The sequence below is a fragment of the Danio rerio genome, chromosome 14, assembly GCF_049306965.1.
Source record: "Danio rerio strain Tuebingen ecotype United States chromosome 14, GRCz12tu, whole genome shotgun sequence".
Taxonomy (NCBI): Eukaryota; Metazoa; Chordata; class Actinopteri; order Cypriniformes; family Danionidae; genus Danio; species Danio rerio.
In genome coordinates, this window is record NC_133189.1 from 41,447,960 (window position 1) to 41,464,532 (window position 16,573).

General features: G+C 35.9%; 1 protein-coding gene across 4 annotated transcripts in view; it reads right to left on the minus strand.

Annotated features, from left to right (window-relative positions):
• Positions 1 to 16,573, minus strand: part of rnf130 (ring finger protein 130) — a 78,102-nt gene that overhangs the window by 48,738 nt on the left and 12,791 nt on the right. For 2 of the 4 annotated variants that reach the window (XM_073921431.1, XM_073921432.1), the window contains exon 3: positions 5,165 to 5,356. In XM_073921431.1, coding sequence (XP_073777532.1) covers positions 5,165 to 5,356 — 192 coding nt within the window. 4 annotated transcript variants of the gene reach the window in all.

Here is a 16,573-nt window from a genome sequence, read left to right on the forward strand (position 1 = left end):
GTGTGTGTGTGTGTGTGTGTGTGTGTGTGTGTGTGTGTGTGTGTGTGTGTGTGTGTGTGTGAAGAGAGTGCACCTGCGGAGTAATAGTAACTGCTTCAATGACTGTATTCCAGTACGTATAGTTCTTCAGTCCTCAAAATTCCAACAAACACACACACACACACACACACACACACACACACACAAAAAGATGAAAGTCCAGCCTTCAATCACTTATATATAGGGATGTCCTGATCTGTTTTTTGCCCTTGAGTCCGAATCAGAGTCATTTGATTTTGAGTATCTACTGATACCAAAACCTGATGCGATACTTTTATAATCCATTAAAAATTCAAATCGAGGTTCTACTTGCTCCATAAACATAAGAAACCAAGGGTTCTCTACAAAAGCGAATGGCAGGTCACTCATTGAGATCATTTGTGCTATCTCGGCTGTGATGTACTGTGCCTTTGCGTTGTCATAGGACATTTTTTCTCTCCTCTTCAAACTCTCCTGCAGTGTGAGCTGACTCATCTTCGGTTGGGTTGCCTGGGTAAACTCGCTGTATTTTGTCGGGTGTTTGTTTTTGAGGTGCCTTTTCAGGTTTGTTGTGTTAAATGTAGCCTTGTTTCTTTTAACCTCTTGCAATTGCAAATTTACATATCTCACAGTTTGCTTTGGCAATGTTGCCGTCATCAACTTTATAACACCTTTCAGACTGCAGACATACTCGCACTTTCCGCTTTAAGCTGCTTCCGTGTTCGACTTTGAAAGCATTTAATCAATAGCATTTCTGCAACAAAGTGATGTCATGCCACACGCATTGCTGTTTCTGTGTAAAGTAAAGAAAGAGGTCTAACTCTGTGCCACCGTATAATTAAAGATGTGTTCAAAAATAATGAGAGTATACATGTATATTCGAGTCCTGAACGAGAAGCAACGTCCGATTCCGAGTCTGAAACAGCGTTGCCGGGCCCGATTTCCAATCATGTGATCGGATCTGGACATCCCTATTTAAAAAATATAATTAGAAATAGATTTGAATGCTTGCGTTCCTCAAGGCTGCTTTTGAGGACCCCTCCTTTTCACTCATTCACTCCACTCACTTTCCTTTGACTTTTTAAATTCTTTATCAGGGGTCACCACAGTGGAATAAATCACCCTCTACTTTTCCTACACAGTGAAATAAGTTTGTGTTGTTTTTGAAGATGTTCTCTAGCATCATCAAATGTGAAAATGCTTTTCAGTGTTGTAGTGTGGACTGTGAAAACAGCAGTACTTGAATGTGTGTGTTTGGTCAGAAGCGTGTGTTTAGCACTGTTTTTTAACAAAGATTACAGCTTAGCACTGTTTTTTGTCTGCAGTTATGCCTACACTGCGGTATCGAATGTATGCAGTATAAAACAATCCAGTGGCAGATTAGATCTTTACAAACTGACAGGCAATTGCATGCATGATATTCACATGCTTATGACAGCCACAAAAACAGTGTGCGATGTAAATTGGCAGCTTTTTTGGCAAGAAAAGCTAGAAAACATTCTGGATAAACTTGAAAGAAATCAGCGATATGCATAATATTAACCCAGGGCTTATGTTTGTACAGTGTGAAACATCAGTGTGCGAGCACCCAGGATTCATTGGTATCCCTGAGCAAATTTTGAGCTGTGTTAAATGCGAGGCAAGATTACAGAAGATTCTGTTTGCTTGGGGTTTATAATGACCAAGGATTAACCATTTCAAGTGTGAAAAGACACGTGCACCAGTGTGTGCCAGCTATATGCTGTTTACTTTCTCAGACTTTATATAAATGTAGATTCTGCAAAGATGACATAATATTTAAAAGCATTAGATGTCCTGTGGCAAAACATGAGGGCAATTTGCATTTTAGACCAAACATGAAATGATGATTAGGGAAGTTACTCATAAAATGACTTAACTATATCTGATCTTGGTTCATTCTCTTTAATCACCTATGAATAAACAATAAGATGAATTTAGCTAGGGCTGCACATTATATCGTTTCAGCAACGACATAACAATGTGTGTGTCTGCACAGGGGATTGAGGAGGATTATAGTTGATCAATAATTGAGAATACATGACTGTGAAGTCATTGCTAGGTATAACCATAACAGAGTAAAACTTGACCATTTCCATGTGTTTTAAATACATTTCAAGTGAGTGTAATGCATTCGAACACAATACAACATTTGTAACTTGAAAAATAATGAACAATAATTTCACTAAATTATTATATAATGATACTATACGCTGTTATTTGACATTTAATTCTACATTCTGTTTGACTCTCTAATTAACTCTGTTAATGTTTTTTTATACACGATTCATACCCTTACAAAATCACCTCAATCAATCTAAACTAACGATTTTCCCTCAAATAGAGCTTTTCAAGCCATTTGGTCAAATTGATTTCATAATTGCAATTTATTGTATATTGCAAAACAAAATATTATATAAGTTTTGTTTTTCTAATATCGCGCAGCCCTAATTTTAGCATTTTTATCATTTCGTTGTAAATGATAAACTTTGTGGAAGCCACTCATGTAAAGAGATTGCATTGTGAACAAATCATTTTTAAATATATCTGGAATAATGTAGACTTTGCCTCAGAATCATACACATATTTATTTGTGGCATAATATAACATAAATCCAAAAATTCACCTAAAAACAACTTATGTATTTAAGGAGGTTGTTATAAATGTATGTACTGTATATATCACATTGACGAACCACAGGCAGCACAGAATGTGTGAGGCAACATTCACACAGGATGTGTTTCTACATTCAAACACAGCTATAGCAAAAAAGCACCACATACTGTAAATGGAGCAGAACACAGGAGTTTCAAGATGACTTCTCTAAGACCTTTTACAATGCACCCACCTTAGGAGACATTTTAAAAATTGTCACAATGCATCCATCAAAAATGCCAGTCATGTACAGAAAATCAACCAACTCGAACAATCAACAAGTCTACATTTTGAATGAATGTAGGATTAAAAATAGCACTATCAAAAATGTCAACACTTACAGGTCCCATATAACTAACTTATAGAACGTATATACTTATATACTTATAGACTATAGAATACACAAGACATGTCACTTGTATAGTTCTGAATGCGGAAAAGTGTATTAGTCAATATGGTGAATGAAGCCCCGCCTACTAGTACAGAAGCCAACCATTGATAGCTATAATGAACATTTCTCCGGAGGAGAAGCTCAGATTTGTTTTTTTTTTTTGGTTTTCTGTCAGTTTTTGTGGTCGACAAACGCACTGAAATCTTAGTGAATGCATTCTTCACAGACATAAAAAATTTATCCACATAAAGCTTGAAATCTGTACTTTTAAAGTAACCAACTACTCTTAAAAACATAACTTTTATTAGTTTTGTAATCTTTATAAAACGAATGTGAGGTACAGTCCGTCCTGTCAAACGCACATCACATGACAGCAACTACTCAAAGCCCACAAACTTGTAAACAAAGAGTCACTGCCATTTCTGGAGGAGATTTGCCATCAAGGTCAAGTTGTAAATTACTTCTGAAAAGCAGCGCGATCAGTGATCATTATTCAGAGGATGATAATATGTAGAACAGCCATAAATGAGGCATGTCTCGTGATCTTGTTCCTTTTGAGTGTGCATGGACATTAGCTTGGGCAACCCAAGCAAATGCTGATTTTGTTTGATTCGAACAATTAGAAACAAAACTAATGAGACGACTGTTGTTTAATTTTATCGGTGATTTCAAATATGTAATGCAATCATAAGCTTGGCGAACAGTATTGGAAGATTAGATGCTTTCCCATTCAGAAAGAATGCATGAGCATACAGCCCGAGAGGCGTTTCAGAGATGGCCACTGAGTGAAATGACTTGCCTTAAAGGGACTTTGCATATAATGAAAATCTAGATATTTCAAGTCATAGCTGAATAATACATGTTCAATACATTGAAATGAAATACCATGAAACACATTTGTTTCCTCATTCCTATATAAATCACAAGAGTGTGCAATTCCTTAAAAAAACAGGCCAATCAGAACAAAACAAACTTTGATGATCAACATAGGATCGTCTTTGATCGTTTACAACGTTACAAATGAGCTTAAAACTGAGCTTTTGATTCTCGGTGCAAAACCATTCTAAAACAAATTCTTTGAATTTACCCAGGCCATTAACCTACTATGTACTGTAGATATCAGAAAACTATTAAACATATAATTACACACTAAAATAAACTGCATATGCATTTCTGCACACAAGTATTAAAACACTTGCATATACTCTATGATGTGTACAGTATGTGTAGCTGATATCTTGTGGAGAGGTTTTATAATGTCCGGTTAGCTCCTATGTGGTCTGTTCTTTAAACATTTAATGGCTTGTAATGGGCATTGGAATTACTGTGTCAGCTATTGCTTTTACCAAAATGCCTTGTTTAAAAAATAAATAAATAATAAAAATACTTTATTTTGCTGAGCACAGCAACGCTTTCCCCCAGACTGTCTGCTGTATGCTGCACAAAACTTCCCAAGTCTGAGTGACAGTTTCACATTCACACCTAAACAAAACACATTGTATCTAGTTTATTCACATTCACTTGTTTCATTTTACAGTTAACATTACAGTGCAAATTTTGGAGCTGTGAAATAAATAAATAAATAAATTAATTAATTTATTTATTTATATATATATATATATATATATATATATATATACATAAAATTTTTTATATATTTTTTACTGTACTGACACACACACACACACACACACACACACACACACACAGAGGACAATTGGCCTCACTTTCTCCCTTCCATTTAATCCTTGAACAATGTTTTTTATTTATTGTATTGTAATTGTAGACCTTTAAACCAGCATGTCTAGTCAAGACATAACAATTACCCCTTGCTGTATTTCCAACCCAGACAAAAGACTTACAGTCCAGTAAACATCACATGAATTCAGAACAATTTCCTGCATTTCAATCAGCAAGCAGTTTCAAAAGTACTATAAAAGAAAGAAGCTTTTAGTCTACTGACTGAACTGAGTCAAGCTGTGATAGAAATGTCTGCAAGATACCGAAGTACGGTACATGACACATACTGGAGAGAGACAGCTGAATTAACTGTAATGAGAATGCAATGATTATGGAGCTCACCTTCATGAGCCATCGTGACTGTGTCCTCTTTGGTGTTGTTATTGTAGATAATGACGGCTGAGGCATTGAAAGCAGCTGCCTTAAGGATCTTCTCCTTGAAGGTGCACTTTCCTCTCTGCATAATGGCCACCCAGTGTGTGGTCTTCGGTGGCACTATAAACCGGGTGTGTGGACAGCAGCCTTGCAAATCCACTGCTACAGAAAGAGAAAAAAAATGTAAGATGACCTTGATTCTTGTTCTCTTTAATATTTTTTGTATCGTAACCATGTAAAGTTCCAACATGAATGAAGCTCGCAAACTGTTTCAGAGACATATTTGCAATAATATAAAATATGCACAATTCAATAGTTCTTTTATTTAACACAGTGACCTCATTCTGCAATACTATATATTTAAACTCCAGTTATTTACTTGTAGGCATGGCATGATAACCGGTGGGGTTGGGTGATTAATCGAAAGGTAATCAAAATTCAGAACCTATAAATGATCAAATTTTTCCAGCGCAATTTTTTCAATTACTTTCCTTACCGTGTGTGGAGTCACCATGAGGGTGGAAAGTGCGGAGAGCCACGTTTAAGGCAATGTGTGTTTTAATTTCAGTTGTTCAGTATTTATGTTAAATAAATAATCATGGACAGTGTCACGGTCGGGTGAGGGGAAAAGGAGCGAGGACTCAATTGCAACTAATAATTGGGTTTTATTAATAACAAAGTACAAATAAAACAAAAAAGGCAAAACAAACTACCCTGAGGGGGAAAACATGAATCAAAATCAAAGAGACAAACTTGGCTGGGCTGGCAAGACACAACTGGAACAGGAACACAGAGGGAGTATCGACGACAAACTGGCACAGGATTATAAAGCAAAAGTAAATTGACCCACAGGTGAACATGACAAACTAATAATGAGTTAACAAGGAGGGTGGGACTAGACAATAAACGGGAGAGCGCATGACACAGAGAGACAACACAAGCCATGCGCTCACATAAAACAGGACAAGAACATGTAGCCAATGAGAAAACTCATTATTTGCATGTTCATGACAAGACAAGCACAACACTGAAGCGCTCACACACGCAGCGTGCATGCTTCATCCCAGCGCCGACCAAAACCGAAACCAACAAGACTGAGACGCTGGGAATGAAACACAATGCTGCAGACAGACGAAAACACAAACACGAGTACAAGAGTGTGCGCGTCGGAGGGACGCAGAGCCTGCGCGGCCGCATCAAGCGGGAGCGCGCACGCTCTGCGCACACCCACGAAGGCGCGCGCACACACGGAGACACACAAAATGACAGAAACAAGTGCTCGACCCAAGAAAACTTGAGCCGGGCACAACAGGACAGGATTAGACATGACTAGTGTCTGGATTCTGCCACCAAAACAAGAATTTACATGACCAGAGTGGCAGAACCCTGACAGGACAGTTGATAGTGTGTGTTTTCTTCATTTTTTATAAATCAAGTAATGCACCCTACAATTATAAACCTCTTGTAATATGTGAGCATATCTAATGTACAAAACTTATCAGTAAACTATGAGGGCAAAAACATTAAAAATAAATAAATAAAATTATTGTTCATTAATTGTAATTGAGTCACAAAGGTCAATTAATTGAGATTTTAATTTTAGGTCAAATCGCCCAGCTTTAATAACTGGTTTCAAGGTTAACTGCAGTTAACGAAAGACAAGGTTTTAAAGCTGCCAACATTTTCTGTTTTCGATCCTACGGTATTATTTAAGTTTTATGTCTTTTTACTACTATTTTATTTAGTTTTTTAGGTCAACAGTATCTACACATCAAAAGCTATTGGTCAGGCCACGATTCAGCAAACAAATCTGTAAAACAAATTGCTTATAAATCTACTTTCAAGCATTTTATTGAGCTGAGCAATGCAGTGACTTTACTGGTTTGCACTTTGTGCCATATGCCCTGAAGTGTTATAGAATTGTTTACATTTACATTGTATATATTTTTTTTTACTTATATTCTTAGAATACATTTTATGTATAATTGTATTTATTGTAATTCCTAAAATTCTACTTTTTGTATTAATATTATATATTAGGCACCTACGGTCAGAGAGTAACGCAGTTTCGATTCTCTGTATGTCCTGTAGGTTGAATTGACAAAGAAGCTGACTTTAACTTTTGACTTGACTCTGACTTATATCCAAAGAAAAGAAAATCAGAAATTTATTTTTGATACTACTGAATTCAGCAGAGATCAATGATTTATTTTAATTGTTTAATCTGACATGTTTACTGTTTTAAAATATTTGAAATGTTTATTAAAATAAAATGTATTGCTTCCAGTGGAAAAAAAAAAATGTTGTCTTTTACACTGACATTTAAAAATAGAACATATTTTAAAGCAGTAATCATAATACAGTCATACCGTGAAACAGTGATATTTTTATCCAAGGTTATCATACCATCAGAATCTTACACAGGCCCATGACAATATAAGCATTTTAATACATATGACAATTTCCATCCAGCCAGGAATTAAAGCATAATAAACCACTTTAGGATGATTCAAAATTGTTATTACATAACAATAAGATGTAATGTTCTTGGCCATCAAATAAGCATATCAGAATGGTTTCTGAATGTTCAGCACTGTGAAACAAAATAATAAATCAATATGTTTTCAAATATATTAAAACAGAAAAAAACGTTATTTAATATCTTAATAGTACTTCAGAATATTGATTCATGCATTACTATATTTACATTAAAAATGCAGTATTGCATAGGAGGTTTAAACATTAAACCTTTGAATGAAAACACAGCACTGCATAACACTCGCAGTATTTTTTTTTGTCCTGAATAAGATTGAATGAATGTAAAATGCACAAAACAATTCTGAAGAGATCAAATAAAGATCCCATTCAACTGAACGACCTGAATTGTCATTACTCTGTGCTGCTGACTTGCATTCCTAATGAAACTCACACTCATCTCCATGGCATTTGTGGACAGAACGCATACCACCAAGCTCTGATGAGTTGGGCTATGCAAACTAATGCTCTGTCACTTCCAAACACTGACTCATATGTCGAAGCAGTGCGGCTTGCTCTCGAGGAGAGCTGGAACTCCCACAGGGAGGCAGAACAGGTCATGGTAATTGATTGTCTTTAAAAGGTAATACGAAGGCTTTTGCTTGTTTCAGCACCCAGACCACCTCCCCAGAAAAGCCCACCATCCTCCCCTCAAGGCATTCCAGCAATACCTGTGCACTAAATGCCAAAATGCATGAAAAGAGGTTGCTGAAGGAAATCTCTTTACCATTAGGATCACACACATGCATATAAATGCACATTCACATATCAGGGCACGCTCAAGCAGACACAGAATCAAATATTCATCAGTTTGTAGCATCAGTACTGAGATTAGGCTGGTGTTTGGGTGTGTATGTGTATGTGTGCTTACTGGGGTGGAGAAGCAACAGAGGAATCCAGAAGCTAATAATGCTGCTCCACAATCTAATATTGTAGGACCCATGAGCACCATAATATTAGTATCAGCATGAATGATTCATGCAGCTGACCCGCAGTACCTAAGCAGAGTCGAGATATAGCTGTTATATGAATCCAAACATCACCAGATATTAAACCACAGAAACAGCCTGATTATGCATCACAGATGGATTAAAAAAATCTAAATGGTATGCTGCTATAACAGAACCATTAACAATAGAATAAATGTTGCTATAGGTTATTCTGATTGCATGCTTGAGTTTATCAAAGTGTGTTTACTAACTGATGATGTTTAAATAATTAATGTGCTGTAATTGCTAGTACGGAAAGTCCTTTAAGGTCGAGGTTGGTGTTGCATAGTGCATCTCTGACTTTGCAGTGTTATCAGTGCTGAGGGGGCATATTTGGGTTCGTAAGGAAAGCTGGTGAAATCTGGTCTTCTATTTGATCTTTCTAAAAGTTACGCAAGGTTATATAATGAGCAACTCAATGACATCCTAACAACGTAGTGATATTGCAAGAACACATGAAAAACTTGGAACAGTTCAGTTCTTTGTTTCGACTTTTACATCCAAATACTCAAACGGTGAACTGTAAACATGTGTCTGCAGCGTGAGATGAAAGTAACCGCTACGGACTATTTCAGTTCTTGTGAAAGATACACATTGGGCATTCTCTTATAGCGTTTACAATGCCAGTTCTGTTTTGACTAAACGTTTTTTTTTTTTTTCAGACTGAAAAAACATCATGTGGATGAGTAAATCTACAGCAAATGCCCATTATTGGGTGAATTACCTCTTTATTGAAAGCAGTCAGTCACTTGCTATTAATAAGGGGGTAAATATAGGCAGGATACACGCAAATACAACATTTTTGGCACTATATTGTGTTTCGTTTTTCAACAATGATAGACTATTAGTTTGATTATGATACTCCATGGTAAAGAACCATGTGAGAAATTGATCAGCATCAATGCCATAGATTATTCAGATCATCAAAGCACATAGCGGCCAGACAGGAACCAAAAACAAACATAATCAAAAACAGTACTTTTTATTTTTTGTTTTTTTGTCCTGCCATTTCCTTTCTCTCAAGAATTATGTCACCCGCACCTTAAAAAAATCTGATGTAATTTGTGTCTTAATCTTTAGACTAACTCAGAATGGAGCAAGGGCGAGAGTGCAGGAATGTGAATGTAATCTTAATAAGATGAGATGCTGGAGAATTTAGATGGATTAAATTCCATGTCATGCACCATCTAAGCACCTTCCTAAAGTGCCTTTTCAGTCTTGCTCTACATAATACACACACAGAAATAATACTAGTCTTGTCCAGACTATCCTATACTAAATCCGATTATTGGACACAGCAAGTATTAAGCAAGTATCAACAGCAAAAAACACTTTCAGATTTTGCATATGTCCCTTTGTCAAACGTGACACTACATAAAGCAAACACATCATATTGATGCCTGATCAGTTCCTGGATGGGAGACCACATGGGAAAGCTAGGTTGCTGCCGGAAGTAATGTTAGTGAGGCCAGCAGGGGGTGCTACACCTACAGTCTGTGTGTGTCCTAATGCCCCAGTATAGTGAAGGGGACTCTATACTGCTCAGTGAGTGCCATTTTTTTTAATGAGACACTAAACCGAGGTCCTGTCTCTCTGTGGTCATTAAAAATCCCAGGATGTTCTTCAAAAAAAGAATAAGGGTTTAACCCTGGCATCCAAGCCAAATTTGCCCACTGGCCTCTGTCCATCATGGCCTCCTAACCATCCCTATATCATAATTGGCTCCATCACTCTGCTTTTCTCTACTAATTAGCTGGTGTGTGGTGTGCGGTCTGGTGCAGTATGGCTGCCGTCGTGTCATCCAGGTGGTTACTGCACACTGTTGGTGGACGAGAAGATTCCTCCCATTTGTGTAAAAGAGTGTCAAGAAAAGCACTATATAAATGTAAGATATTATTATTATTATTATTATTATTATTATTATTATAGTTTCTCTTGTTTATTTTAGTAGGGGATTAAGGGTAATTTGATGCATTTTCTTTTCTTTTCCTTAATAGATTTACTTTTTTCCCTTGTGAAGTTTATTTATAAACTTATTTCGGTAGGATCACGTGCTTATGATTGCTTGCAGCTGGTCCTGCATAATCCAATTTATGATTCACCAATCAGATGATTTCTAAGCCACTATATGTTAGTTCTATATAACAGACATCTTTACTTTGAAGAATCCCCCTTTCCACCCCTGCTCCACCTCCTTTTCTAGATGGGTGACACGGTGACCCAGGGGTTAGCCCTGTTGCCTCACAGCAAAAACTGGTTCTATTTCTTACCAAGTCATTGTTTCTGTGCAGAGTATACTTGTTCTCCCTGTGCTCAGGTGGGTAAGCCCCGGGTTCCCTAGTTTCCTCCCACCATCAAAAAACATGCAACTTAAGTTAGTTGACTAAACCAAAGATCATGGACATGCACCTAGTAAGTCGTTGTCTCTTAAGAGCAATCACTATCTGTTCATTAACTATTACAGCAAGGGAGTTCTCAAGATCTACCAGAGCTCAAACTCAGCTTGGGGCTCTCTCCTGGGACAGCATGCCAAACAAGCTTTATAATCAATCATCAGCTAAGTGTGAGCTCTTGAAATATCAGTTAGAGAACATTTTGTTTTGGCTTAAACTCCCTCTTGAAGCTTTCTTGAAATCTTACCTTAATAATTGAATAAATATTTTGTTACTTTTTGTTCAATTTGCATTGCGAGTTTCCTCTCTGGATAAATTCTCTTTTGTTCTGTATTTTGAAGGTTGTTATGTTCACTTTGACTTTTTAAAAAGGAAGTATATGTACAATATTGGAATACATCTGACATTGTGATATATACTTTATGATATTCTAAATAATGTGAAATCAAAACAATTTAACCAGATTAATGAAATATCCCAATTTGGAAAGAATATAACATTTCAAATGATTCAATGATTGTAATGATTCTGTAAAATAGTGCACTAGTTATACATACATTATGAGCATAGACAAATATAATAGAAGAAAAAAAATAACAGTAATTTGCTTTTGTTTTTTGTAGTTATGGTTTTAACTGCATCCAGGTATATAAACGGAATAATCAAAAGCCAAATGACATCTAATCCACTGTATAAAGTGCTGTAATTACAATAAACTTTTGTTAAAGCCACAAATGTTCTCGTTTACATAGAAATAGCCCTTAAAAACAAATACAAATGATACTTTCACTCTATTATTGTTCAACTTGGCATTTAATGCACAAATCGCATGCTGTAATGCCTGGTCAATGTCAATGATGACCTCTGCTTGACACTGGACATCCTGTTATGTGCTTTTGCAGACTATTGCACATTGCAATGTCAATGTTCACGTTTTATTTTGTGCAGCCCTTTTAGAAGAGAGATAAACATGGCTGTCCATTTTAATTTGCAGTTTCATTGTGTCACCACCATTCAAATAGACTAAACACAAGAACTGCAAATGCAAAGCAAGAAAACTTTCAAATACATGTTCAGGCATGTCTACTCTCTCCTCTCTAGTAAAATAAAGGTAATTAATTAGTCAGAAGTTAATGCAGATGTCCAAAAGCTATTGTTTATATGGTTCTTCTTGCAGAATTTATAGCAAAAATAATAACAATAATAATAAAAACTCAGGCAGTTTATAATTAAGTTGTTCTGGACTTAGCAATAACTAGGCCCACTTGGAATCTGCGCACACAGAATTCTGCAGATTTCCGCAGATTTTTAGCCCATCATTAATTCTGTTTATTTACTTGAGTAAATGTGTGAAAATCTACATTATAATTAATTACAGTAATGTTATTGACTACTGTGAAAATGTATATCTGATTTATGTACAATGCAGTTTGTACAGTACTATTTTCTGTCTTTTACTAGATATATTATATGATAAACTTGCTTTTTTTTACTAAATAAAGTGAATCTAATTGGATTAGCATATTAAACATTAAATAAAAGTTTAAAAGATATATTTTTTTATTTCATATATTAAGTTTTTAGTTATCATACTCCTAAAATAATTCCGCAGAAATCCGGAGACTTTTACAAAAATTCTTCGCAGAAATAGCAAAAAACGTTCGCAGATTCCGTCTGGCCCTAGCAATGACCCCTTTTTTCAGAGGCAATAGCGTTAGTTCAGAGGTTGGTCAAGCAATCGTGTACCAGGTCAATTCGACCAATCATTAGCTGGGATGAACAGATCAAAATCAAATTGGAATCTTGTCCAATAGCCAGGCAGAGCATTTTTGGTTTTCACAAATTAAATGCAGCGCTGGAGGACATGTGCTTCCTAGAAATTTCTGTCTCCATTAATTCTAATCAGAGACAATGTGGAGCATGAGGGTTCATCAGTGTGAGTTTTAAAATCAAATTGATCCTTTGTATCTGGGGCATGTCTGCTTGTCATCACTGAGCAGAGGGGACACATCAGTATGATTTATTAAGGATGCATATTTATAAAGCTACTGTAATTAATACATTCATGCAAATTTAACATTTCACATTTTTATATGTATTATCTTATTTAATAAAAGCAATATGAAACTATTTGTCATCTAAATCAGCAGTTTTTAATGAAGGTTATGCAATTTTTTAAATCTTATTTTTGTAATTTTTTAATGAAACAACAATATGCAATATATTAGTCAAGGTTTGTTTCATTCTTTTCAGCATAAAATGTAGTAAATATGATAATTAATGCATAATTATATGTCCCATCATGATTAAATACGATCTTAAAACAATAATGAATAAAATAAGTTCTATTATATTTAGTAAATATAGCTTCATTTTACTTCCTAAAATATTTGATTTAAATTGTAAATTTCATTCTATTACTTTATACTATATTGATGCATTTGCTAGACACACATTGCAAGTGGTATATAATAAATCAGTCTATCGAAAAAAGTGGTAAAAAATTCAAGGACAATTACAGAGTAAATTATGTACATAGTATGGAAATGGGTGGCACGGTGGCTTAGTGGTTAGCACTTTCACCTTAGAGCAAGAAGGTTACTGGTTCGAGTCCTGGCTGGGCTAGTTGGCATTTCTGTGTGGAGTTTGCATGTTCTCCCTGTGTTCGCGTGGGCTTCCTCCGTGGGCTCTGATTTCCCCCACAATCCAAAGACATCCGGTATGGGTGAATTAGATTAACTAAATTGACAGTAGTGTATGTTTGTGAAGAGGGTTAGGGTTAGAGAGTGTGGGTGTTTTCCTGGGTTGAGGCTGGAAGTGCATCTGCTGCATTAAACATAAGCTGGAATAGTTGGCGGTTCATTTTTGCTTTGGCGACATGATAGAGGGACTAAGCCGAAGGAAAATGAATGGAAGAATGAATATTATAGGAATACAACAATTATTTGAGTCAGTTGAAAATCGATTCAAATATGTGACTTAAATCGGTAGAAATGTTGAATTAATCGTGATACATTTTTTGAACAGAGGGGACGCTGTTTAGAGCCGCAAACTCGCTTTACCTGCGACGAGCACGAGGTAGGGCGGCAGAATAAAATGACAGCAGTGAAGTCCGCCAGACAAAACACAAACTATGTGCAAATACTGCAAAAAGACGTTTACTTACACATACAGAACGACCAATATGATGCACATAAACCGTCAGCACAGTTAAAACTACTGTTACAGACGTATATACGCAAAAAAAAAAAAAAACTCAATAAACCAAACCAAGCAGACCAGAGGATTTGCAACTCCACTTGCTCAGAGGAGTGTTGCGGAGATCACGCAGCGCATCAGTGTTTTCATAGAGAAAGTGTGAAGATGTTCTTCAGACTTAAAGAAGAAACAAAAAAACAGAGAAAGTTGTTCTGTTACAGAAGCAGGTATTATATTATTTTTTCCCCTCCTTTTCAAATTTTATTATGCATATTTGCATATTTTTTAAAATTAGTTTATGCATATTTTAAATATGCATTATTGAATATTTAAAATTGTTTAAGATTACCTCTTCTTAAGTGTATCAAATGGATACTTATACTAATTATAGTAGAAATATTAATTATTTACATTCATAATGATGTTTAACTCCTGTCTCTGTCTCAATTAAAAAATTGTATAAATATATATATATATATATATATATATATATATATATATATATATATATATATATATATATATTTTTTTTTTTTTTTTTATGCCAGTGGCCAGTCCCTTGCATCAGAGGGCCTATTGACCACTTCTGTACACACTGCTCTCTGGGTCAGGAAAGGCTTTCTCCAGTGAAAGAGTTTTTCAATCTGCAGGGGACAATCCAGCTTATGCCAGAAAACATAGATATGCTGATATTTATTTTTAAAAAATGCAAAATCCCAGCACAGTCACAACTTTATTCATTCAATCAAGTCAGTCAATTTTATTTAAAAATTGTGGCTAAATCGTGAATTGTAAGCAGTGTTGGGGAGTAACTAGTTACATGTATTGGCATTACATAATTTAATTAAAAAAAAAGTAACAGTAATTCATTACAATTACTGAGAAAAAAGTGATTAAATTATAGTTACTTATGAAAATGTTAATAATTACAAATGAGGTTACGTCTAAATATGTTGAATAATATTAATCTGTTGCTTTGCCTGTTTTTGATAAGCATGATGCCTTCTGCTTAGGCTGTTTATTAAAGCGGTGCTATTCTGATGCTTTTGATTGGTTTTCCGGTTTGATTGCGGCGCACTCCGTCTACCAATTACAATAATCCTCTCTGCCACTGAAAGCATTAGGCTACTACAATCAGTCTGGGAGCTGCCACCATGGTGACTGATAAAAATGCATTTAATTGCTAAATATTTAAAAAAAATTTCACGCTGAAATGCGAGAAGGGCACACATATAACAGCAAAATTTGTTTGCCAGCTGTTAAAATACTTTAGACATCAAAGAATTCAATGTCGAACCTAAGGAAGCATCTGCAGATATGTAAGCCTTTCTTTATTTTAGAAAAGCAAATGGTTTTTGTCGTTATCGTGATTGTAAAGAAATAAAAACGGACCCTTTCATTTCCAATGATATATTATGACTCACAAAGTTATTGATTTGTGAAATTCAGGGCACCAACAGACTCAGCCAAAGCGATTTTATCACATTAACAGGGTTGACCAGTAGCGTCACTACTTTCCTAGCTTTCTCAGTAGCTTGGTGGTAGAATCGCTACTTTATAAATCAAATAGCTTTTCAGTAGCAAAGCTATTTTATTAGTGAAGTAGCGTCCACACAAGCTACATTTACCGGTCACGGATCAATAAGTAACGGCACTGACATTCACAGAGCTGTGAGGCCTTTGTCTAGCCGATAAAAGTGAATCCATTGGATGGTGAGAATGGGGATTTCTTCTTCTACCTGTTTTTTAGTGGTTGACAACAAACTTTTTGGTGCGTTACTGCCACCTCTCTCTGGTCAGTAACGTCGCCAACCAATTAAGGTAACTGGAGAAATGCTAGAAAACAATTAAGTTGAAAATGTCTTTTAGAAAGGGCAAAGCAGTGGCACAGTAGGTAGTGCTGTTGCCTCACAGCAAGGTCGCTGGTTCGATCCTCGGCTCAGTCGGCATTTCTGTTTGGAGTTGCATGTTCTCCCTGCGTTCACATGGGTTTCCTCCGGGTGCTCGGGTTTCCCCCACAGTCCAAAGACATGTGGTACAGGTGAATTGGGTAGTCTAAATTGCCCGTACTGTATGAGTGTGTGCAAATGAGTGTTTGTGGATGTTTCCCAGAGATGGGTTGCTGCTGGAAGGGCATCCGCTGCATAAAAAAACATGCTGGATAAGTTGGCGGTTCATTCCACTGTGGCTACCCCAGATTAATAAAGGGACTAAGCTGACAAGAAATTGAATGAATGAATGTCCATTAGAAACTTAAAAGT